Genomic DNA, 24666 nt, shown 5'->3' on the forward strand with positions numbered 1-24666 from the left:
TTAGAGTTTCACTCTTTCCTAATAAACAAACACAATTTTCAATAAAACGGAATATTTATCGAATATAGTTTATATCGTGTGTATGAGTTAAGCTATGAAGTCTTCTCCGGTCGTTATTATTAATATTTGCATAATAAGATCCTTCATATATTCTTCACAATAATTTTTAAAAATAAAATAAAATAAAAGAGAGTCTCGATATCAACAATAATTTTTAAGCTTAATTTGTTTAGTTTTGTTAATTGAACAAGTCAGCTTCCAATTTTATTTAAATATTTAGGGGTATATTGCGTTTGATCGCAGCATCCAAATAATTTTCTTTTTGTTTTTTCTCCATATTTATTGTTCAATCTTTAATTTTAAAATAAAAAAAAAAAAAAAAAAAAAGCTTTGAAAAAAATGTCCAAATATAATTATTTTTAGGACAATTTCCATTCTGAGACTAAATGGAGTCCATCCAAACCTAACTGAGTTATTTGTTTGTATTATACGATACCGATATAGCGTATATATACATCAAATCAACATATTATGATATACGTTAATGGTATAAATAAATAATTCATAATTATGTATTATCAATTTGATTATAATTCAACTGATTAAAATATTTTTTTAGGCTAAAAATTTGAATTTCTTTATTTTAATTTGTCGCATAATTGAACTAAAAATGTTATAAAGGATGATTAACTAAAAAATATCTTGTAAATAGTGTAAACAATTTTTTATTGTATCTAGCAAATTTTTTAATTTTAAAGAAAATTCTATTAGACACAGATTTAAAAATTTAGAGATACATTACACTTAATTAAAATCTTATAATCTTATTTGATAATTAAAATCTTATAATTTTGATTGTTCGGAATTATGACTCTCCACAATGGTATGATTTTGTCCACTTTGAGCATAAGCTCTCATAACATTGCTTTGGGCTTTCCGAAAAGGCTCCAAAGCAAAGCCAGGTTTGCTTTAGGATACCCTGAGGCATTTTTGGGGAGTTTAAAGCAAAGTCATGAGAGCTTGTGCTCAAGGTGGACAATATCATACCATTGTGGAGAGTCGTGTTCATCTAACATGGTATTAGAGCCATCCCCTAAAACTTAGTCGTGCCAATAGATTGGTAAATCCTCGAATGTCGAATAAAGAACTCCAAAAGAAAATGAGTCGAGCCTCGATTAAGGGGAGGCGTACTTTGTTTGAGGGGAGGTGTTGGATGATAAAAGTCACACATCGACTAATTTAGAAAATGATCATGAGTTTATAAGTGAGTAATACTAACTTCATTGGTTGGTGTGAGGCCGAGCAAAGCCATGAGAGCTTATAGTCAAAAAGTGACAGAATTCGTAACTATTTTAATTTGTTAATTAACTTCGAAAAGGCTGACGTGGACTCTTTATAATAAAATGTAAGTGCCGCGTAAATTGCATTAAAAATAAATTTAAAATAATAATAAAATTATTCAGTCAACGAGATGGACTCGGCAAATTTATTAGCAGTAGCCAGTCGGGCCACCAAAAAGAAAAAAGAAAACAAAGACTATTCTTCATAGTTCTCACCAGAAACGGATTCAATTCACAGAGGAAGAGAAATGTGAATCTGTTCCTGTTAACAGAAACCTGAAGGAAGAGATTTCCATGGAGGATAAGAAAGCTCACGTAATTGCTCTTTCGTTCATCGTCTTCCTCATCCTTCTCGTCATTCTGGCTCGAGTCCTCCTGAAATTGTCCAAGCCTTTTTATCTTATTTGCGGGATCGATGTGTCCCTCACCGCCGCTATCCTGATGTATTTGGTGATCAGAAGACGGTTCAACCGGAGAAGAAAACAGCTCGAGTCGCAGTTAGTTACTGAAGGTCGAGAGCTTCGGATCGAGTACAGTTTCTTGAGGAAGGTCGCCGGAGTTCCGACGAAGTTCAAGTATAAAGAGCTCGAGGAAGCGACGGACTATTTCAGGGCGTTGATAGGGCAAGGATCGTCCGGATCTGTCTTTAAAGGAGTTCTTAAAGACGGTACTGCGGTGGCTGTCAAGCGGATCGAGGGCGAGAATCGAGGAGAGAAAGAGTTCCGTGCGGAGGTATCCGCCATTGCTAGTGCTCAGCATGTAAATCTCGTTCGTCTGATTGGCTACTGTATCAATTCATCTGGACCTCGATTTCTCGTCTACGAATTCGTATCGAACGGATCCTTGGATTGCTGGATTTTCCCCAAAAAACCTAGGCACAAGAATCGTAATCGCCCTGGCGGTTGCTTAGCTTGGGATATGAGATACAGAGTCGCCATTGATGTGGCCAAAGCTCTAGCCTACCTTCACCACGATTGCCGATCGAGAATCTTACACCTCGATGTCAAGCCGGAAAACATCCTCGTAGACGAGAACTACAGAGCAATCGTATCGGATTTCGGACTGTCAAAACTGATGGGGAAAGACGAGAGCCGAATAATGATATCGATGAGAGGGACGAAGGGGTATTTGGCTCCGGAATGGCTATTGGAGAACGGAATCTCAGAGAAATCGGACATATACAGCTATGGAATGGTTCTTCTGGAACTAGTCGGCGGGCAGAGGAACGTGAGCGTAGTTGAGAACGGAGAGGACAGATCCAAGAGGAAATGGCAGTATTTTCCCCGAATCGTGAGTGCAAAATTGAAGGAAGGGAAACTAATGGAAGCCGTGGATAAAAGACTCTTAGAAATGGGAACGATTGACGAGAGAGAGGTACGGAAACTAGTTTGCGTGGGTTTGTGGTGCATTCAAGAGAAGGCTAAGCTTCGGCCGACGATGGCAACGGTGGTGGATATGCTCGAAGGCCGCGTTCCAGTGGAGGAGCCGCCGGATACTCAAATGCTCGTCGTCGATTTATTGTCCGTCGATGAAGAGATGATGAATAGCCATGAGAGGCCGAAGCTTGTTGCATTTGGGGAACGGATGAACGACACAGACCGTCCTTCATCGTCTTCGACGACGAACTCATACGCCTTCTCTGTACTCAGCCCCCGGTGAGGTAAGGCCGTCGGCAACGGCCGCATCTGCCGCCGGCCTCCCTTTGACTTCGGCGCCCTAATCACAACACCGAAGTTGCACACGTATCGTCTTTTTGTTCTCAATTTGTTTTATTTTATTTTGCATTTTTCATAAAAATCGCATAGAACTGACCAATATATTTCGGAAGAAAACATTCTTTCTTATGCAACAGATTTAGTTCTTACTAATTCAAATTTGTTAAAGTTTAAATATTAAAATCGAATTGTGAAATTACTAAAAAGAAAATAGTAAATAAATAAATAAATGAGTGCAGAGGTATTAATAATGGAGGGTAGTGTGGGGTTATGTCAAAATCAGAAGGATAGGGAAGTAAATTTGGTAATAAAGTTTAGATAAGGCGAAAAGTTCAAATTTGCTCCGCGTGCTGTCAGCTTCATGAGGCCTCCATTTTGACCCAATTTTTATTTTTATTTTAAATTATGATAATTATTAAAACTAATTAAAATGATTTTTATTTATTAAATTTAACGTTAAAATTGATTAAACTTTTCTCTTTCCACTCCCTTTTTAGTATCCTTTTTGAAAAAAAAAAAAAATGAATAAAAGCTGCCCAGAAAGTGGTCCTTTTTCTTTTCCCTCGCCTCATAAATTCACATTTTTATTATTTATTTATTTATTTTTTTTTTTACTTTATTTTAAAGTTGAATTTTCATGGGGTGAAGTTGTCAATTCAAACTCCATAGGGACCAAAGAGAAAGACAAAAAAGTACTCGGATTTGGTTTCCTCGTCCATGAATTCGTCATTACTCCATACTTATTGTGATGTCCCACATTCGCTGGAGAGTAGAACATAATATTCTTTATAAGGGTGTGGAAATCTTTCACTAGCAGACACGTTTTAAAACCTTGAGATGAAGCTTGAGAAAACCCAAAGAGAACAATAACTGCTAGCGGTGGATCTGGGTCGTTACAAATGGTATCAGAGCCAGACACCGGACGATGTGTCAGCCTTCTCGTGTTCCCCGGAGGGGGTAGACACGAGGTCGTGTGCCAATGAGGACGCTGGCTCCAAAGGGGTAGATTTGGTGGCGGTCCCACATCGATTGGATAAAGGAACGAGTGCCAGCGAGGACGTTGGGATCCGAAGGGGAGTGAATTGTGATGTCCCATCTTGGTTGGGGAGGGGAACAAAAGGCAGGGGTGGAAACCTTTCCCCTGGCTTTTGAAGCCTTGAGGTAAGTTTGAAAGAAAAAGCCCGAGTAGAACAATATCTGCTATGGGTTTGAGTCGTTACACTTATTTGTTTATCATTATTAAATAACTATACTAATTTTTTAATAAATCAAATATATATTTAAATCATATTATCTATAAGATTAAAACATTATTATATTTAGTTCGATATCTTTTGTTATTATATAATTTTAGCCAATATAAAATAATGTAATCATAAATGACATATATTAATATAATGTATTAATATATGTAAGGAAATTTGATTATTTTAAATAAAAAATGAATGTAAGGAAATAAAAAAAGGGGGAAGAAATAGGGTATTGATGGAAAGTTTCCCACGTGGAAATCGGCCAGGTGGCAAAGAAAGGGGGGGGAAAGGTCAACTGGAGGAGAAGGAGGAGGGGGCCGAGGGGAGAAAGAGCAAGTTGGGGAGTCCCCAGCGCTACAGCTATGGCATATTAAACACACCAAGCGCGGACCGGGCGGGGCAGGAACACAACACACGCCCCTCAAAACAAGCGTAATACAATCACAGAGAGAGAGAGAGAGAGAGAGAGAGAGAGAGAGAGAGAGAGAGAGAGAGAGAGAGAGCGAGAGAGATCCATCAATACATCGAGAAGAAGAAGATATTATCCATAAACACACCAACTCAGGTTACTCTTTTGATGTTTTTGGCTCCAGATTCATTGTTTCTATGTTTTTTTGTTTTCTTCTTTTTCTGAATGTTTTTGTTGGGGATAGGATGGTTTGGTGATGGTGAGAAGTCGTTTTTGAATCTTGGTTTGTGTTGTGGTTTGTTTGTGAGATTTGTTTGCTGCACTTGACTCTACTCATTCGGATTGTTGTAATCTCGTGTGGGTTGCTTTGAAATGTATGGATTTCTTCATGGAAAGGGGACTGAATCCTCCTGGAAATTAGTCAAAAGGATTACAATGTGTTAGAATTGGTCAATCCATTAGAATAGCTTGAAGTTAGTCATGCCATAAGAATAGGCTTACTTCGTTAGTTTCCTATGAAATCGGATCTATTAGTTAATCTTTTGCCAATATAAATAGAATATGTCCTCAATAGTGTGAGGCACAGTTTTGCATAAACTTGATATGGTATCAGAGCCGAAATAAGATCCACGAGATCCATAGCCTCTGCTGTTAGACATGTCAATCCCAAACAACACAATGTCTTCTCCGTCGATCAGTCAGGTGATTAGTGTTAAGCTTACACAAGAAAATTATCTACTGTGGTCCACCCAAATCCTTCCCTACTTGCGTAGCCAAAACCTTGTTGGTTTTGTGGATGGATCCATGCCTGCACCAAGCCAGACGATCGCCGTTGAACCAAGTGAAGAAACAGGGAATCGCAAAATTATCATCAACCCTGAGTTCACAGTCTGGTACCCCCAGGACCAGCTGGTACTCAGCCTCATCAACTCATCAGTCACTGAGGAGGTTCTCAGCACGATGGTTGGAATCACCACTGCACGAGAAGCCTGGATTACGCTGGAGCGACAATTTGCTTCCACATCTCGAGCAAGAGCAATGCAGATCCGTATGGAACTCTCTACTATCCAGAAAAAGGACATGACAATTGCTGACTACTTTCGTAAAGTAAAACATCTTGGTGATACACTTGCTGCCATTGGCAAGCGAATAGAGGATGAAGAACTCATCGCCTACATGCTGCAAGGACTTGGTCCAGATTATGATCCTCTAGTCACAAGCATTACAACCAGAACAGATGTATACACTGTCAGCGACGTGTATGCTCACATGCTGAGCTATGAGATGCGGCACTTGCGTAAGGGTACATTTGAGCAACTTTCATCTGCTAACAATGTCAATAGGATATCCATTCGTGGAGGTGCCAATGGAGGTCGAGGTAGTCGCGGTCGTAGTCGTCAGTTAAATAGTGGTCATGGACAATCAAGGCGTACTGTGAACAATCCTGGACGTCAACCATCAAAGACACAAAGCAGCTCAGGCATTGTCTGTCAGATTTGTGGTAAGCCCAATCACGATGCTTTGCAATGCTGGCACAGATTTGATCAGGCATATCAAGCCGAAAATAATCTCAAACAAGCAGCTTTGGCAACCAGTGGATACACTAGTGACACAAACTGGTATGTTGACACTGGAGCCACAGATCATATCACCAATGACCTAGAGAGGCTTACCACCAGAGAACGCTACACTGGCACCGACCAAATTCAGGTTGCAAATGGCGCAGGTTTGTCTATCTCTCATATTGGGAATTCATTAATTTCTGGTTCATCTCTTGTTCTGAAACATATCCTATATGTTCCTAAAATCAATAAGCACCTAATTTCAGTACAAAGACTAGCATCTGATAATAATGCTGTTGTAGAATTTCACCCAAACTATTTTTTGGTTAAGGACCGAGTCACGAAGAAACTCCTGCTCCACGGTAGATGTAAGAATGGCCTATACGTTCTACCGCATAATTTCAGTCAAGCCTTGCTGACAGCCAAACTTTCGAAAGAACAATGGCACAGAAGGCTAGGGCACCCTGCATCTCCAATTACCATTAGAATTCTACAAGATAATAATTTAGCTATAGATACTAATATTCCCTCTTCCTCAATTTGTAATGCTTGTCAATTAGGGAAAGCACATCAATTGCCATTTGGTTCTTCTCAGCATGTATCTACAGCACCCCTTCAATTAATTCACACTGATGTATGGGGTCCATCCATTGCGTCAGTAAATAATTCCAAATATTATGTTTCCTTTGTTGATGATTTTAGTCGTTATGTTTGGATTTACTTTCTGAGATGCAAATCTGATGTTGAGTCTGTGTTCCTTCAATTTCAAAAACATGTTGAAACTATGCTAAATACCAAAATTCGCTCCGTCCAATCAGATTGGGGGGGTGAATACCATCGGTTACACAATTATTTCAAATCCACAGGCATTGAACATCATATCTCCTGTCCTCACACACACCAGCAGAATGGGTTAGTCGAAAGAAAACACAGACACATTGTAGAAACTGGCCTTGCTTTACTCGCTCAAGCCAACATGCCTCTATCCTACTGGGATGAAGCTTTCAACACAGCTTGCTTTCTTATAAATAGAATGCCCAGCCGAACCATACAACAAGACACACCACTTCATAAATTGTTTGGTAAAAGTCCAGACTACTCCATGCTTAGGGTGTTTGGCTGTGCTTGCTGGCCTAATTTAAGGCCTTACAACAACAAGAAACTGAGTTTCAGAACTACTAGATGTATATTCTTGGGTTATAGTTCTTCTCATAAGGGATATAAATGCTTAAATAGAAGTACAGGACGTATTTACATCTCTAGAGACGTGGTTTTCGATGAAAATATTTTTCCTTTTGAAGAATCTAAGCCACCAAACAAAACCACAAATCCACATCATCCTGTTCTACTTCCAGCCTTAGCCAAACTTGCTAGTTTTTACACTGAAAATGCTCTTACAGATATTGAACCAGTTGTTAGTAATTCCCATATGAATGATGGTCAAACTGATAATATTGCTAGTGACAACTTGTCTGGTGTCAGCTTATCTTCTGCAGATAATACAAGAAGTTCAGAGGAAATTGCAGAATATGAAGCTGAGAGCAGTTCGATCAATGCTCAAAACCAAACTCATGAACATGTGTCTGATCAACCAACTGAAGCAGCTAGTCAACATCCAATGCGAACAAGGTTGAGAAATAACATTGTACAAGCTAAACAATTCACTGATGGAACTATCAGATATTCAGAAACCTCAAGAAAATTCGCAAGCGCTGTAACTATCACAACTCCGATCATAGAGACTGCTACTGAACCTCGAAACCTGCAGGAAGCCATGCAACATCCAAGATGGAGAGGAGCAATGAATGATGAGCTCTCAGCGCTAAAACGAAATGCCACTTGGGATCTAGTTCCACCCAAACCTGGAATAAATCTCATTGATAGTAAATGGGTGTATAAAGTGAAAAGAAAAGCAGATGGGTCAGTTGAAAGATTAAAAGCAAGATTAGTTGCCAAAGGATTCAAGCAAAGATTTGGTGTTGATTACACTGATACTTTTAGCCCTGTGATCAAACCGTCAACAATCAGGGTCATTCTTTCGCTAGCAGTAACCAAGGGCTGGAATATGAGACAAGTTGATATCCAAAATGCATTTTTGCATGGAATTCTGAAAGAGGAAGTGTACATGCGACAACCACCAGGATTTCAAGACTCAGCCAAACCAAAGAATTACATATGCAAGCTCAAGAAAGCCCTTTATGGCCTGAAACAAGCCCCAAAAGCTTGGCATTCAAGGTTGACTGGAAAACTTATTGAGTTAGGCTTCAAGGCTTCAGTAGCTGATTCATCTCTTTTTATTCTCAAAAACAGAGAGATAACTATCTATATGCTCATCTATGTTGATGATATAATTATTGTGAGCTCCTCTGATCAAGCAACCGAAAGGTTGATTCAGAAATTGAAAATAGATTTTGCAGTAAAAGATTTGGGTGGTCTTGAGTATTTTCTGGGTATTGAAGTCAAGAAAACACGAGATGGTATCATACTGTCACAGAGACGATATGCCTTAGATTTGTTGAAAAGAGTAAACATGGAAAAATGCAAACCTATGTCTACACCAATGGGTTCTGCTGAAAAATTATTCAGAGAACAAGGAATACCCTTATCAGCTGAAGAACAATTCAAATACAGAAGTACAGTGGGAGCACTACAATATTTGACAATGACTAGGCCTGATTTGGCATTTGCTGTCAATAAAGTGTGTCAATATCTTCATACACCTACTGATGCTCATTGGGGTGCTGTGAAGAGAATTCTTCGTTATGTTAAAGGCACACTAGCATTAGGAGTGAAAATTCAGAAATCAACCATGATGTTGTCGGGGTTTTCTGATGCTGATTGGGCTGGTTGTCCCGATGATCGACGTTCAACTAGCGGCTTTGCTGTATTTCTTGGAGCAAATCTAATCTCATGGAGTTCCAGAAAACAGGCTACAGTGTCAAGATCAAGCACCGAAGCAGAATACAAGGCCATTGCGAATCTTACTGCAGAAATGATTTGGATCAAGTCATTACTGAAGGAACTGGGCGTGTATCAATCAAAGGCTCCTCGCCTCTGGTGTGACAACCTCGGAGCTACATATTTAACTTCAAATCCAGTATTTCATGCTAGAACGAAACATATTGAAGTTGATTTTCATTTTGTTCGAGAACAAGTAGCACGTAAAGCAATGGAAGTTCGGTTCATTTCATCAAGTGATCAAGTAGCTGATATCCTGACAAAACCACTGTCTAAAATTCCTTTTACTACACATTGTAACAATCTCAACATGTACAAGACTTGTTGGGATTGAAGGGGACTGTTAGAATTGGTCAATCCATTAGAATAGCTTGAAGTTAGTCATGCCATAAGAATAGGCTTACTTCGTTAGTTTCCTATGAAATCGGATCTATTAGTTAATCTTTTGCCAATATAAATAGAATATGTCCTCAATAGTGTGAGGCACAGTTTTGCATAAACTTGATACAATGAATTATAGATCCTCAAATGAAGCCGTCGTCCTTGCATTGTTTTTATCGAGCTTTGTTTGACGAGATTTCGTCCTTGTATGAATTTTTAATTCAGCAAGTTTCTCGAAATAATTTCAACACTGGGTGATTCTTTTTTGTTGCCCCCAGCAGGATTTATTCATAGTCAATCTCTTCAGGTGGTGGTTCACGCGAATATGAGTTTAGCTGGCTCTTCCGTTGCTTCTGGTCAGTGGACTTAGCCCTCTTCATTCTCCTGTCTGCTGATTAGTTTTTTCTTTGATTCAAGGTGTTTTGTCCTCCCGCATATCTTGTTTTGGATTCATCCTTTTCTATGCGTCCTTAAACATTATCGTTTTTATTCAAGAAACTTCCAGTTTGCGATCATGTATTTTTTAATTGTGGGAGTAGCTAGGCCTGTATGTTGGGTTCACTATAAGATATGTTATCCTGTGGAAGCTTGAGCCTTCTTGCTTGAGCCTGTCATGGTCACTTTCAGGTGGTAAAGCTGCCAGAAGGGCAATTGAGTTTGGTAAAACCTACGTAGTGAGGCCCAAGGGAAAACACCAAGCTACCATTGTCTGGCTTCATGGTCTTGGTGATAATGGCTCAAGGTTCTTTTCTTTCTTTCTTTCTGTTCTTTTCCTTTCTTAATTTTTTTTTCGCATCAATACATTTTTTTAGTATTTTCTGCAAGCCGGTCATTTTGTTAGTCATTTTTCTAGTATTTCAATTGCTTGACTTTCATGTATTCATGTTTCATTACTTCTTGTCTTCGTCTCCACTGGCAACATGTTTTTCAGAGACTATATTATTGGACCTTTTCTCCCCATTGTTTTTGAAGCAATATTGGATGTTTTAACTTTCCACATTCTGCATTGAGTGTAAAAGAAATAGGAAGACATTGATTATTTATGTGTCCACTGCCCTTCTGCATTTGTTAGCTCCACTTATGTGAGATTCCACATTGGTTGGAGAGGGGAACGAAATATTTTTTTATAAGGGCGTGGAAACCTCTGCCTACTGGATATGTTTTAAAACTTTGAGGAGAAGTCCAGAAGAGAAAGCTCAAAGAGGACAATATTTGCTAGTGGTGGGCTTGAACTGTTACAAATGGTATCGGAGCTAGACACCAAATGGTGTGCCAGCGAGGACGGGGGCCACTAAGGGGGTGGATTGTGAGATTCCACGTCGGTTGGAGAGGGGAAAGAAGTATTCCTTATAAGGGTGTGAAAACTTCTCCCTAGTGGGCACATTTTAAAACCTTGAGGGAAAGTTTGGAAGGGAAAACTCAAAGAGGACAATATCTGCTAGCGTTGAGCTTGGGCTGTTATAATTTCATTTAGATACGCAGGAGACATGTGGAGAGTTTCTTGACCTTATTCCTTTTGTTGGGTCTAGTTGGATTTCTTTAGGTAAAATTGTTCTTGTTTCATTAACACTAATTGCAGGCCTTTTTTATAACCTCTTTGGCTGTTGTTTGGATCATGCTGTATCTCCCTCTTCTTCTTCCCTTTTGTAACTTTGTGACTTGTGTTTCTAATACAAAGATTGTTTCCTCCTATACAAAATCTTAGACCTCTTCTAAAGAAATTTAATTTCCATTGACTTTTTTTATTTTGTTAGTGTGATATGACGAATGTACGGTTGTTACGAGAAGACCCTTTAAAGTTCCATATCGTCCTTTGTTCCCCACTAGTTGTGATCAGCAATTATTCATGTACACAGTCCAATATTTTTTCGTCACTTGTCGAAATTGATGAATGGTGTGATGGAGTTGTTTTCTTTAAGTTGGAAGTATCACTATTGTCGAAGTGACTTCGTAAACTGACCTTGATCCGTTTGTCAAAAATTAACCTCGTGAAACTTTTAATATAAGGCTGTATTTATTTTATCCCCAACTTCTTTTTTGTATGATTCATGAGAGTGCTAAGGATACTTCTCCTGGTAGATTTGTAATTGAAACTTTTAACTAGCACACCAAGATTATTCTTAGCCATTTTGTTCAAATTCAGTAGAATGTCATGTTTAGAAATGTTTTCATTTTGTTTGACAGCTGGTCGCAGCTCTTGGAGATGCTTCCCTTACCAAATGTAAGAATATGAAGCTTTTCAAAGTATTTAGAAGCATTTATATAGCTATTCCAATTTTATTCTACCCAGTCGCCCTTCCTTTTACAACTTTTCTTTAATGATCTAAGATGAAATCGTTTCTTTAGTATTATTGTATAAACTTGAAGTTACTGATGCAGATTAAATGGATATGTCCAACTGCCCCGACTCGACCGATAGCTTTGTTTGGGGGCTTTCCGTCCACTGCATGTAAGCTTACTGGAATTCCTTTTTGTTTAAGTATATAAGATCGCTTAAACCGGGATCTCCGTGCTGGAAAGTCGAGTTGTTATTTATGTATATTACAATAACAAGGGTATCAAGACTGATATCATACCTGCTCTTGCATGAAAATAAAAGTTACAGTGAGATGTTCTTCTTAAACCAGGGTTTGATGTGAAAGATCTTTCAGAAGATGGCCCGGATGATTTAGAGGGCTTGGATGCTTCCGCCGCACATGTTGCATATTTGTTATCAACAGAGCCAGCTGACAGTATGTTTCTCTTGCAATTTAAATACTATTTCTTTTGCCTTTTCCAGTGGTTGCTGACATAATTCTGCTGTAATCTTTTTGACAGTTAAGCTTGGTGTAGGAGGGTTCAGTATGGGAGCGGCCACTGCGCTTTACTCTGCGACCTGCCATGCAGTGGGAAAATATGGGAATGGAAATCCTTATCCAACCAATTTGAGTGCAGTTGTTGGGCTTAGTGGCTGGCTTCCATGTTCAAAGTTGGCTTCTGAATTTTGTCCTCTGGACATCCTTTGATCCTTTTACCATCAATTTAATGTGTTATCGTGGTGATTCCAGGACTTTGAAAAGCAAGATGGAAGAGAAGAATGCCAGTAATAGTGGAGCGGGATCATTGCCTATTTTGCTTTGTCATGGAAAAGGTATTTATAAATTTATAATTGTTCATGTGCTAAGAAAGGATAAAGTTTGCCTTGTTCTATACATCAAAGGATGGAAACTAGGCTTCAAAATGTTGGGTTCTGATAATGGTGATTTGGTGTGAAACTTGTTGCAGTTGATGATGTGGTTCTTTATAAATTTGGAGAGAAATCTTCACAGGCATTACATTCAGTCGGATTCCAAGATGTTATATTCAAATCCTACAACGGGTATGTTCCGTTAGTGTTCGAATATGCTTGCGAAAATTCTCGACTTCATATGATATCAACTCATGTATTGTTTGCAGACTTGGGCACTACACAGTTCCTGAAGAGATGGATGAGGTCTGTGCGTGGTTAACTTCAAAGCTGGGGCTGCTATAGAGGGAGGGAGGCTCTTCAAGTTGCTCAATTTGTAATCATTGGGAACAAATTTGGTGTGATATTATTATTCCTTTTGGAGACCTATATTTGATATGGTTTTTACCCCAAGATTTAAAGCCTTTTGGTGAACTGCAGAGATACCCTGACATGAACTTTGGATAATTTAATCATACACTTTATTGTTACTCTTTACATAATCATTCCCTGTACCTCTTGTTTGATGTCGTTGTTTCGATATAATATCATACGAGGAAAGGATTGTAGAATTGTGTTACAAAATGAGGCAAGATTGTCATTATAAAACGACATTCAAATTGATATCTAATGTTCTTGTGGCTCAATTAAAGGTCTAAAGTAACAATAGCTACTTAACAAAAACAACATTCTATTTCAAAATGTCTAATACAAAGAAGGCTTACAGTTTTTACTTTTGCAACGGAGACAAGATCATAGTTTGCATGGGATGAGATTTGTTAGCAATAGAAAAGACTGACTGCCTGCTCTCACTTGTGAGATTCTTCGACAAAAGCAACATCAGTAACTCCGGTCGAGGGTGGCAGCAGTCGCTTCTCTTCGTCGTTGTCGATTTCTGCCAGGACCTGCTGAGTGTTGAGTGACAGAGGCTCGGAGGTACATTCTTCCTCTGGAGGAAACAAACCCCAAATGGTAATGCTATTAACCGCATACTTCGTTGGATTCAAGTTTTAACTACATACGTATTTGATCAGATCCCATGTTTGAAATCAATTCAAGAAGGCAACGACATTCGAGTAAAAGACGACAAACCTGAGTATTCGCGGGGCTCGGGCAATTGTTTGACAGTAGTAGATTGAAGGCTTTCAGGTAGTAAACAGCTGCACAAAACACCTGAAGTTTTCACCAGAAAAAGAAGTTAGCAGAATTCACTTTTACGCGTGCAAATGCATGCAGAGACCGAGCTCGACATCAAACTGACAACATCCATGTGCATCAAATGTTCTTGAGTAAATGTTATAACAGTAAACTAACATCATTCATTGTTATATTTTCATCACAGTAAAGACTGATAATGCATCAATGGAGTCTAACAAACCATCATCATTGGAGTTACAGCTTGCAATATAAGGTATTGTCAAAACAAAGCACATAGCATTTCTCCCAACACATATTTTTCGTTTTTAACATTTGTAAGGCAAATCAATTCAACTAGAGTCGTAGACACCTTCTGTAACAGCCCAAGCCCATCGCTAGCAGATATTATCTTCTTTGGACTATCCCTTTCGGGTTTCCCTCAAGGTTTTTAAAACATGTCTGCTAGGGAGAGGTTTCCACACCTTTATAAAGGGTGTTTCGTTCTCATTTCCAACCGATGTGGGATCTCACACCTTTTAAATATGTCGTATGAATGTATAAAGAAGTGGCTCTTTTAGCAAAGGAGGTTTTCCTCCACATTCAAATGGCATCAACATAACGGATGGCTATATGTCATACTATCATGACAAAAGGAATTCAATTAAAAGATGAATGCAAAGGAAGTAAACAACGATGAAAGTTCAGTGAATTGAAAAAAGTGTTACCCATCCGAGCAAGGCGATTAACCCAACCAGGTATCCTTTTCCCAGTCAATCTGCACGAGACATCATCCGTAAAATGATTGCAGTTCTTGGAAATAAGATGATATGTATCTCCGTGATAATCAGTAGCAACAGTTTGAAGAAACTTTCTGAATTCAGAGGGAGGCATATCAGCATGTCCCAACGTGACAGAACATCGGTATATGAAGCCTGGACAGCTCCTTGGTTCTACTTCAAAAACTCCACTAGCGGGGAAGTCATGACCTCCAAACCCATACTCTTTGCCATGGACTGTGTGCAACATGAAAGACATTTGAATGAATTCATACGTTGGGTTCACAACAGGAAGATAGCATTGAATTGAAAATTCTGAGCTCATAATCTTGAATTTTCTATGTAAAAAGGTGCCAATCCATGCTAAAATTTCATTTCAGTTACATTCAAAACCAAAAACTTAACAAAATTCGAAAAGAACAGGGAGAGTTTCAATAACATTTCTTCAGAGACATTTTAACAAACACAAAGGGTGCATCAAAATCAGGAAGATATAAAACAGGGGAAGGGCAGAAGCAGGAGAAGGAAATCACCTTCAATACCCGAATGGAAAACCCCAAAACCAAACCAATAGGAATAATTGTTGGCAGGGGTGAGATCATAAACGTTCAACACCACCTGGGTCTTCTTCTTATCGTTCTTATCTCCACTTTCGGGGGTCGTTTTCGAGGTGCTCTCTGCTCCCATCTCCAAAAAAATCTTCTAGCTAGAAAATGTATATCCCTGAAGGTTCCCAAAATGAATCAAAATTTGGAAAATCTAGAAAAGAAAGCTATTTACTTTCAGTTTTCCTTTGCCTTATTCGTCTCTGCCCATCGGAGAAAAAACATGCATCAAAGAAAAGAAGTCGATCTCCGGCGAGACGGGAAAAAGAAAAGGCTAACGAATTTCGACGAATTATGAACAGAAAAAATGAATAATATAAATTTGGCATCGAGAAGGAGGATAAACGGAACGTTCGATTTGCTGCCCACCCAAATACCATTTCCATTTTTGGTCTCAAAATGCTGTCTTTTCAACATGACATCTGATTCTGGTAAAAGAAAATATAGATTTTTTTAGAGTTATTGTTTGAGAATGCGACCTTTTAGAATAAATAGGTCAAAATCATATATTTATTTTTTTTTAATTATATTTGTTTTCTAATTATAATTTTCATTGAATTTTTAACCCATTTTTTCTTTTTTAGTTTAAATATTTATTGAGATTCAAAATTCAAATAAATTTTGGAAGCTTTTAAGTTTTAAAATTCTAAATAATTTGGATTTTAAAATAATTATGAAATGGTGGATATTAATGTGATTAGATAGTTGTGGGTATTGATGAACATCAATTTGGTGAACTTTTGGACCTTAAAATTGAGAGGCTGTTTCCTATTCATAAATAATGGAAAGTGGACAAACCCTAATTGCCAAAATTATTGTTATTTGGATTTAAAGTTTGTAAGATGGTGCTACACATGATTTATTCATCATGTATAGGCATAGGCATGTGCCTCTCCTTGATTCGTGGTGAATACGAATCATCTTCAAATGTTGGGCTATTCGAAATTAAGAAGTCGAGCTTATATTTCATATAATTCAAGCTCGCTTATATTTCATATAATTCAAGCTCTGTATTAACTTAGCAATGAAACAATCTAGATTTTTGTAAGTTCTTTGTATAATTTTATGTGAGATCCCACATTGGTTGGAGAGAGGAGAACGAAACATTCCTTATAAGGGTGTGGAAACCTCTCCCTAACAAACGCACTTTAAAACTGTGAGGCTAAAGACAATACGTAATGAGCCAAAACAAACAATATCTACTAGTAGTGGGATTAAGATGTTACAAATGGTACCAAAGTCAGACACCGAGTGATGTGCCAACGAGGACGCTAGACCCCTAAGGGGGGTAGATTGTGAGATCCCACATCGAGTGGATTGTGTAACAAGAGCCTCTACCACTAGGTCTAAGATGCATTCAAAAGAAAATCATGGACCAAGAGAAAATCTCGAAGTATGACCGTGACACATATCAAGATAAGAGGCACATTTAGCTAATTGATTGCATTCATATAGCTTAGAGTTGTAAGATGAACTAATGTTTGATATGCAAGTTCACTCATATTGACCTAGTAGTTAGCAGTAATGATGGAACCTCTTTTCGTGGCTGTTTCTTTGAGGCTGGATATCCATTTAGTTGGCATAGAAGATGGATGGTCCAAGAGCCTTCGATTGAAAATACCACTTCCTGAAAATCAAAGTAATTTTATTGAAAGAGAAATATATATATATATAGAGAGAGAGAGAGAGATAGAAACTAAGTTGAAAGTGCAGCAACATATGTAGAGAGTACGAGGGCTGCCATAGAAAGACATTTAAAGACTCGAGGTCCAGTAAATTACAAGATTCGAACCAGAATTGATCCAGAATCAATGGAACACATGATAAAGGCAGCAAGGAACAGCCTCCATCTTTCTTTCCGTTTGAAAGAACAAAAGGGCAACCGAAGCAGTAACCAATTACTACCTGCTGCCACACGCAGATTGAGAAAATCTGTTTACTCAACCATCCTCAAAGCATGAGAATCAAAAGAAAACCACATACATCAAGAGTATCAAGGTGCATTATCTGGAGTTGTCTGTCTCTGTACGCGCTCATGGCGCCTCAACGGGCCTGATCCATCATCTGATGTGTCATTATCTTCATCTCTGGAAGATGAACCAATTTCTCCATCATAACTCTCGCCCCATAGTCTGGTTGTTCTCCTCCTAAAACTTGGTTGGCCTCTAGCTCTAGATACATTAGACCAACTGCTGCTTCTTCTACTGGATTCAGGTCTAAAAACTCGAATAAGGAAGAAAACTGTGAGCCAACCACCATCATCAATGGGTAAAATACTATCATCAACCCTATCCTCTCCAAATGATGATTGTAGTGTGCTCAGAAGGTCTCCCAGGTCCCTCTGCCGCTCGAGTCGTCGCCAGTTATGCTGTCGTTCAGGGTCTACTTCTGATGGACGCACAAGAGGATGCTCCTTCCTTGCGTGCTTCCTAAGATCTGTATAGGGTCCACTGAAGTTACATGTCTCACAGGAACAACTTCTTGGTTTTGCATTCATGAACTGACGAGCATGCTCGTCAACAACCCACTTTTTTATCCTCCCTCGGCACAAAGGGCATACCAACTTTGGCTGCATCTGATTTTCACAAGATGAAGGGTGCACAGGAAGCTGAATCCCCTCAGTCTGTTCATCTGGTGTATCATCAACCACGGGCTCAGATTCCAATGTCGGCGAAGAGTTTACTGTTGGGAGCGAAGAATTTACCGTTGGGAGCTCCACGTCTTCCTGCACTGGCATTATACTTGAAGTTTCTGAAAACAACTTGCAGAATTGATCTAGACAATTTGAGTGGCGTCGACTAGTATCACACATGTAAGGACGGCAACCCTTTTCATGGGATGAACATATGAGTAAAACTGCATTATGAGGATGTTCCATGCACACAGGGCATCTGACTTCTTCCCACTCCCTCAAATTATCCTCACTTCCCAAGGGTAGTTTAGGTGAAGATCGTCTAGCATGACTCGAGCTGCAACTGAATGGAGATGCTCTATACCTATCATGAGATGCAGAACGATCTCTTCTCTCCTTCGGCATGATGATTCTTCTAGAACAGAAAAAAGCGCCCTAAAGTGCTGAGCAATCCTAACCAGGCAATTGCAGAAAAAAAAAACTGTAAGAGATCAATTTTAACATAAGATTTTACACCCTTTTTCATGATACTAAATAAGATGTAGTCTACGTTTGTGCCCCATGTTCTATGTTGTGTTATCATATGACTAAAAACACAATGCAGAAAATTTGGACAAGGGCATTAGGAAAAGAAGGAAACTCCTAATTATGCCATTAAATGACTAGCTCATTGCTTCTTAAAGTATAACAAGGAGATTAGAGTGGCAATAAGACAATGAAAAAGCAGATTCCACAAGAACATGTCTCATGGGAGCAGCAGTTAAGCTGTTTATCAACTCAAGAAATCATTCTCTTCAAAACACGGGGAAAACATGGAACAACAATTATAGAATTGGTTGAAAATAACAAAACGGACTCAACAAAATTCCACATAGAAGACTACATCAATAGAAGTCGTTTTCAAGATACAAAATTGGATTTCAAGATATGAATCCATTGTCTTGCTAATTTTCCTGAAGAAATCATGGCTCGAAGCTTCAACATTAGCAGTAGTATGTGAAAATTTGTTAATGAATGTACGGCCTTCTGTATTATTTAGATTTATATGACAGCCACAGTTCAGAAATGGCTGAAACCAAATGCTAAGTAACTGCAGATATAAATGATTTAGTACTCCAATTCCTTCTTCATATGAGATAAAACCTTTTTTCTTAAATAAAGACAGCATGGGACTAGTGCGATTGAAAGCGTGAAATCAATCGTAAAAGCAAACTACATACTCATATTTTTCAATACAATCACCCTTGTTCTCAGTCATTACAACAACAAGAACATACAGTTGCAAGTAATATTTCGAACAGAGCATTTCTCATTTCCAGAAAGAAAAGTCGATATAAACTCAAAACAAAATAAATTTCATAACACCAAACCAACAATCGACACAATCCAATCTCCATCCCAAGCCAAAACACCAGCTTAAGATATATGCAATTTCACAGCCATAAGTCCTAAAGCTCGTCTGAAGTCCACTTAAACCATCAACACACCCCCTCCCCCCAAACCCACAAATTCTAAGGGGGAAAAAGGATCATCGGGGGAAAAATCAAAGGGAAATGAATCGATTATGGAAAGATCCGCTGAGAGCCCCAAGAAACAAGAATCGGGAGAGCAGGGTTTGGAGAGGGTAAGAGCAGAGAATTACCAAAGAGAAGGAATTAAAGAAATGGAATCCTCAGAAGTTGTCAGTGAAGAGACAATAATCCTATCGATTGGGGAACAAGGAAGACGATGAATTGCTCAGACAATCGAAGCTCGATCTAGGGCAGCTTCAGCAACAGCGAGAAAGAAAGGACAAAGAAATTCCCCGGCGCTATATATAAACAATTGCCTGCTTACATGGAACCGACGTGGATCATCCCAGTTCGCTTATGAAGACTTTTACTTTTTTTTTTTTTTTTTTTTTTTTTTTTTAATATTTAATTTTTTTTTCTTTTAAATATTAATTTGATATCCTAAATTACTGTTTTTGACCCTCTAATTAATAATATAATGTCTATTCTTAAACTTTAATTTTTTTTTTCACAAAATTAATATTTTTAAACAAAAATATAAAATAAAAAGGAAAAAATATCACTGATGCACTTATAGGAATAAGTCATGAATAGTGAGAGCACGGTCGAACCATGTCAATTAATTAATATAGAATAAGATCCAATTAGATTGACCAAACGGTTGGTTTAACCGAAAATTAATTAAGAACTTTATGGATCGTTAGCTAATTAAACGTATAAAATATGGAAATATATGAAATAAAAAGATTATGTTTGAATGATTTTGGGAATTAAAAATAAAAAAAGCCAAGATTGAGTCATGTCTAATCATGGTTTTATATTCTATGAAGTATTACAACTTAAAAATGGCTTTTCGTTCCTTGTAGAATTGAGGTTTTTTAGCCGCCCCTTCACGCACCTAATGGAATTTATAAACTATACCAATTATAATATTGGCTTTTGGCTTCTTGCTCGCATAAGGATTTTGCCATGGGCGAGAGCCAGCATTGCTCGTGTAACAACTCGTGTTCGAGACTATCACTAGTTGATATTGTATGTTATAGTCCGTTATATATTTGTGAGATCCTATATCGGTTGGGAAGAGGAACAAAATGTTTCTTAGATGGGTGTGGAAACCTCCCCTAGCAAACACGTTTTAAAATCTTGAGGAGAACCCCGAAAGGAAAAGCCCAAATAAGACAATATTTGCTTAGAGTGAGACACCGGGCGATGTGCCAGTGAGTGGATTGTAAGATCTAATATCGATTGGAGAGGGGTGTTGAAATCTTTCCTTATCGGGCGTGTTTTAAAACCCTTGAGGAGAATCTTGAAAGGAAAAACCTAAAGAGAACAATATAGGCTAGCGGTGAGACTGTTACAAATAGTATCAGAGCCAGACACCAGACGGTGTGCTAGCGAGGACGCTGGCCCTGAAGGAGGTGGATTGCGAGATCCCACATCAGTTGGAGAGGGGAACAAAGCATTCTTTATAAGAGTGTGGAAACCTCCCCTAGCAGACCTGATATAAAACCTTGAGGGAAAGCCCAGAAGGGAAAACCTAAGAAGGACACTGTCTGCTAGCGGTAAATTTGGATTGTTACAGTATCACCATTTTTTTTTTTAAGCGTATACTAGAGAGAAGTTTCCACACCCTTGTAAGAAATGTTTCGTTCTACTCCTCAACCAATGTAGGATCTCCTGCCTCTCACAATCTCCATAGATTATTATTATATATCAATCTCATTTCTGTACTATACTGTTGACAGTGATCGGAGTGGCATATATCGCCATCGTGTCGATGACAAGACTGTTTCGAAATTTCTTCAAGCCAAACTCAACCATTTGAAGCATGAAGTTTTCAAAATGACAGTTTTTACTTCCGAGTCATGGCTACCACAAAAAGACTGCTCTCCATCTGTGTCTAGCTATGCAGTGGCGCTACAAAGAAAATGTAAGCAAAACCCATCATCTGAAGAACAAACAAACACTGACTTTCATTCCAACATAGAAACAGATCTGCATCAGACAAGTATCACAAGATTATGTAAATCATTCACCAATAGTCATTACACGAGCAAGAACCATCTTTGAAGTGATGAAAACGGTTCCTATCTCTAGCAATAATCTCTCTATTGAATATCTTAGATATTAGCTTTGTGGCAGCATGACAATTACGACAGACACGAAGATTTTTAATGATTGTAATTGGTGTACCTGGTTTTGTACTTATCAATCCAAAAGCAATCGCTAATTTCTCACTATGGTGGCTTAGAGCTCCTTCTTTCCATTCTTCATCCATGTCATACAGTACCTCGGATGTATCTGGTACAAATCCGAACTCCTTTAATTGTCTGTCTACTTCTTCCAGCATCTTGTAAATGTTTTCAGTTTGTGGATGAACTTTGTCCCCGACCAGGAACTCGTGAACGACATTATCAACTTCGATGGTGGTACAACCAGGAACTTTCTTCATTCCCATGTCGTTCAATTTTGTTCTTATTCTTGCAACATCATCCCATTTACCAGCCCCTGCGTATATGTTGGATAAAAGCACATAAGCTCCAGGATTATCTGGCTCGAGTTTGAAAAGACGTTCGGCAACTATTTCTCCTAACTCGACTCGTCCATGGTCTCTACATGCCCCAAGAAGGGAACCCCAAATGGCTCCATCTGGTTTCATTTCCATGTTTTGTATTAAGGACTCTGCTTCCTCAAACAACCCAGCTCGCCCAAGAAGATCTATCATGCATCCATAATGTTGGGATTTTGGAGATATCTTATAGTCTTGAATCATAGAGCTGAAAAATAGGCGTCCGAGATCAACAAAACCAGCATGTTTACAAGCAGATAAAACACCAACAAAGGTTATCTCATTTGGTTCAATTCCATTACTAGACATTTTTGAGAAAAGCTCAAGAGCTTCATTTGCTTGTCCATGCATTGCTAGCCCACATATCATGGCATTCCAAGAAGCCAAGCTTTTGATATTCATACCATTAAAGACCTGTCTTGCCGCATCTATATTACCGCATTTAGCATACATATCTATGAGACTCGTCCACAGAGATGTACTGGCTGAGTTGAAGTTTTTGTTTATATAAGCATGTATCCACTTACCGAGGTCAATGGCACCTAAACAAGCACAAGACGGAAGAACGTTAAGGAAGGTGATGTCAGTGGGCTCAATACCCGAGGCTAGCATCTCGCGGAATAGCGCCAAGGCTTCTTTATAGCTGCACATGTGAGTGTAACCGCCGATCATAACATTCCATGAGATGACATCCCTTTCAGGCATTTCATCAAACAACTCACGAGCAGTCTGAAGATCACCACACTTTGAATACATGTCAATAAGGGCATTTACAAGCTTAAGATTTGAACGAAGCCCGCGATCTTCAATCCAAGAGCGCATCGAATTTCCTAAATCCAGAGCATTTGACTGAGCACAAGCAGAAAGAACGGAGACAATAGTACTCTCATTTGGGGGGACATTTGCTTTCCTCATTTCTTCAAACAACAACAACGCCTCTTTGGATCTACCAGTTTGTGCATATCCAGCAATCATAGCATTCCAAGACACCACATCTCTAACAGGCATTTCATCGAACAGTTTCCGAGCGCGATCCATATAACCCCACAACACATAACCAGCGATTAATGCAGTGAAAGAAATTGCATCCCTGAAATTACTTTGATCAAAAACCAATTGGGCATAATTTATTTCACCGCTCTGCGCATACATATTGATAAGCGAAGTATGAATGAACACATCAGACACGAACCCAAGCTTCAAAACATGCGCATGAATCTGTTTCCCTTCACGGGCAGAGGCAAGCTTAGCACAAGACTTCAAAAGAAAAGGAAAAGTGTAAGAATTCGGCTCTACCCCGGCATGAATCATTCTGACAAAGAAAACCAAGGCCAGAACGGGCGATAGACTAATCGAAAGCCCTCGAATCATCGAATTCCAAATGAATAAATTGGGCTCTTCAATGGAATTAAATAGAGAAACAGCATAAGAGATATCAGCATAGCGCGAAACAGCGGAAAACTCGATGAGCTTGCTGAGGGCAAACTGAGTGTTGTGGAGGCCAGTCTTGATGATCTGAGCGTGGATTTGTCTGAGAGTTCGAATGCTTCGGCATTTGGAGATAAGCTTGAGAGATGGATGATCTTGAAGGAGCCTATAAGGCGGGTCGGAAGAAGGAGAGGTGGGTGAAAGTACCAGTGAAGGAGCAGAAGTCGCCATTTTTGGGCGCTACGAAGGCCGTGGCGGTGGCGAGTGCATTAGAGATAAGGGTCGTTATTATTTGAAATATAGTTGTACGGACTTCACCCGCCAAAAGCAATATAAATATTATTAAATTTTATTCATAATTAAAAAAATATATAAATTTAATACGACAATATATAAATTAAAAATATATATGTATTAAATTTAATAATAATAATAATAATTAATCGTATTCATAACGAACCAAGACAGATAAAGTAGAGTAAAGTTACGGTGTAAGGGGGTTGGATATATGGAAGAAGGGAATATTCACATTCAACCTTTGCTTTGAAGTGTTAGGATGAGGATTCTCGAAGTATTATTAAAGGGGGTTTGCCCTTTTTCTTTTAAGAGCACATTTGCATTTGCATTTGTCTAAGGTTTTCGTGTTTCATTATTGGAATATTCACAGTGTCTTGTTTTTACATTTTTGGCCTCTCCTTTTTATTTATTATTCCCCACCCACTTATGCTTACTCGGTCCTATGCGCACCCGTTATATTTGTCTATGAAATACAAAATAAAAAATTTATCGTTCTACTCGACTCGTGAACATACTCGTCGTTGTTTAGATAATCTCAGATATAACTTAGAAAGAAATTATGTGTTTTATAATGATTTTCTCAAATATTTTATTTTGCACGTTATATTATTTAATTGTTTAGAATCAAATTCTTTCTTGAGTGAATTATTAATAGCTTAGAAAATAAATAAATAAATAAATAAATAATAGATAAAGTTACATCTTATAAAAAGAAAAAGAAAAAAAAACAATAAAATAATAAATAGCCTTTTTGATATTTCCGAAAATTCTGAGGCTGCCCATGTACTCTACCCAGCGTCGGTTCGCCGCAATCCAAATTATTCCAATTTATTTATTTACTATTTTTTTTAATAAAAAAAAATCTATTTAAATTCTAAACTTGCCTAATTA

General features: G+C 38.4%; 5 protein-coding genes and 1 non-coding gene across 8 annotated transcripts; 3 read left to right on the forward strand and 3 right to left on the reverse strand.

The window, feature by feature from the left end:
* Positions 1–1557: 1557 nt before the first annotated feature.
* Positions 1558–3191, forward strand: LOC111779851 (Protein kinase superfamily protein). The gene has a single exon (XM_023660023.2). It carries the CDS (start codon positions 1635–1637, stop codon positions 2997–2999), a length of 1365 nt encoding a protein of 454 aa, XP_023515791.2. The 5' UTR covers positions 1558–1634; the 3' UTR covers positions 3000–3191.
* Positions 3192–4601: 1410 nt separating this feature from the next.
* On the forward strand, positions 4602–13323 carry LOC111779854 (uncharacterized). The gene is made up of 10 exons (XM_023660027.2): positions 4602–4870; positions 9897–9971; positions 10243–10357; positions 11800–11836; positions 11995–12064; positions 12243–12347; positions 12433–12583; positions 12663–12745; positions 12880–12973; positions 13051–13323. Exons 2-10 carry the CDS (start codon positions 9941–9943, stop codon positions 13124–13126), a joined length of 762 nt encoding a protein of 253 aa, XP_023515795.2. The 5' UTR covers positions 4602–4870; positions 9897–9940; the 3' UTR covers positions 13127–13323.
* Positions 5861–5996, forward strand: LOC111806220 (small nucleolar RNA Z247). The gene has a single exon (XR_002816771.1). It is a non-coding gene; the product is annotated as a small nucleolar RNA Z247 (small nucleolar RNA).
* A 69-nt stretch (positions 13324–13392) lies between the features above and the next one.
* LOC111779855 (deSI-like protein At4g17486) lies at positions 13393–15762 on the reverse strand. 2 transcript variants are annotated; one of them, XM_023660028.2, is made up of 4 exons: positions 15267–15761; positions 14683–14970; positions 13913–13993; positions 13393–13769 (listed from the first exon to the last, which is right to left on the reverse strand). In XM_023660028.2, exons 1-4 carry the CDS (start codon positions 15418–15420, stop codon positions 13630–13632), a joined length of 663 nt encoding a protein of 220 aa, XP_023515796.2. In that variant the 5' UTR covers positions 15421–15761; the 3' UTR covers positions 13393–13629. The 2 variants fall into 2 exon arrangements, with proteins under 2 accessions (XP_023515796.2, XP_023515799.1); XM_023660031.2 differs by having other exon boundaries at positions 13627–13834; positions 15267–15762.
* Positions 15763–16416: 654 nt separating this feature from the next.
* On the reverse strand, positions 16417–19769 carry LOC111779852 (MAP kinase kinase kinase, putative (DUF1644)). 2 transcript variants are annotated; one of them, XM_023660025.2, is made up of 3 exons: positions 19613–19769; positions 17322–18423; positions 16417–16965 (listed from the first exon to the last, which is right to left on the reverse strand). In XM_023660025.2, exon 2 carries the CDS (start codon positions 18373–18375, stop codon positions 17332–17334), a length of 1044 nt encoding a protein of 347 aa, XP_023515793.1. In that variant the 5' UTR covers positions 18376–18423; positions 19613–19769; the 3' UTR covers positions 16417–16965; positions 17322–17331. The 2 variants fall into 2 exon arrangements, with proteins under 2 accessions (XP_023515793.1, XP_023515794.1); XM_023660026.2 differs by lacking the exon at positions 16417–16965 and having other exon boundaries at positions 17059–18413; positions 19613–19768.
* A 1661-nt stretch (positions 19770–21430) lies between these two features.
* Positions 21431–23759, reverse strand: OTP82 (Tetratricopeptide repeat (TPR)-like superfamily protein). Its single transcript, XM_023659857.2, has one exon. It carries the CDS (start codon positions 23707–23709, stop codon positions 21514–21516), a length of 2196 nt encoding a protein of 731 aa, XP_023515625.2. The 5' UTR covers positions 23710–23759; the 3' UTR covers positions 21431–21513.
* Positions 23760–24666: the final 907 nt, after the last annotated feature.

This window comes from Cucurbita pepo, chromosome 18, assembly GCF_057944985.1.
Source record: "Cucurbita pepo subsp. pepo isolate OVF chromosome 18, ASM5794498v1, whole genome shotgun sequence".
Taxonomy (NCBI): domain Eukaryota; kingdom Viridiplantae; phylum Streptophyta; class Magnoliopsida; order Cucurbitales; family Cucurbitaceae; genus Cucurbita; species Cucurbita pepo.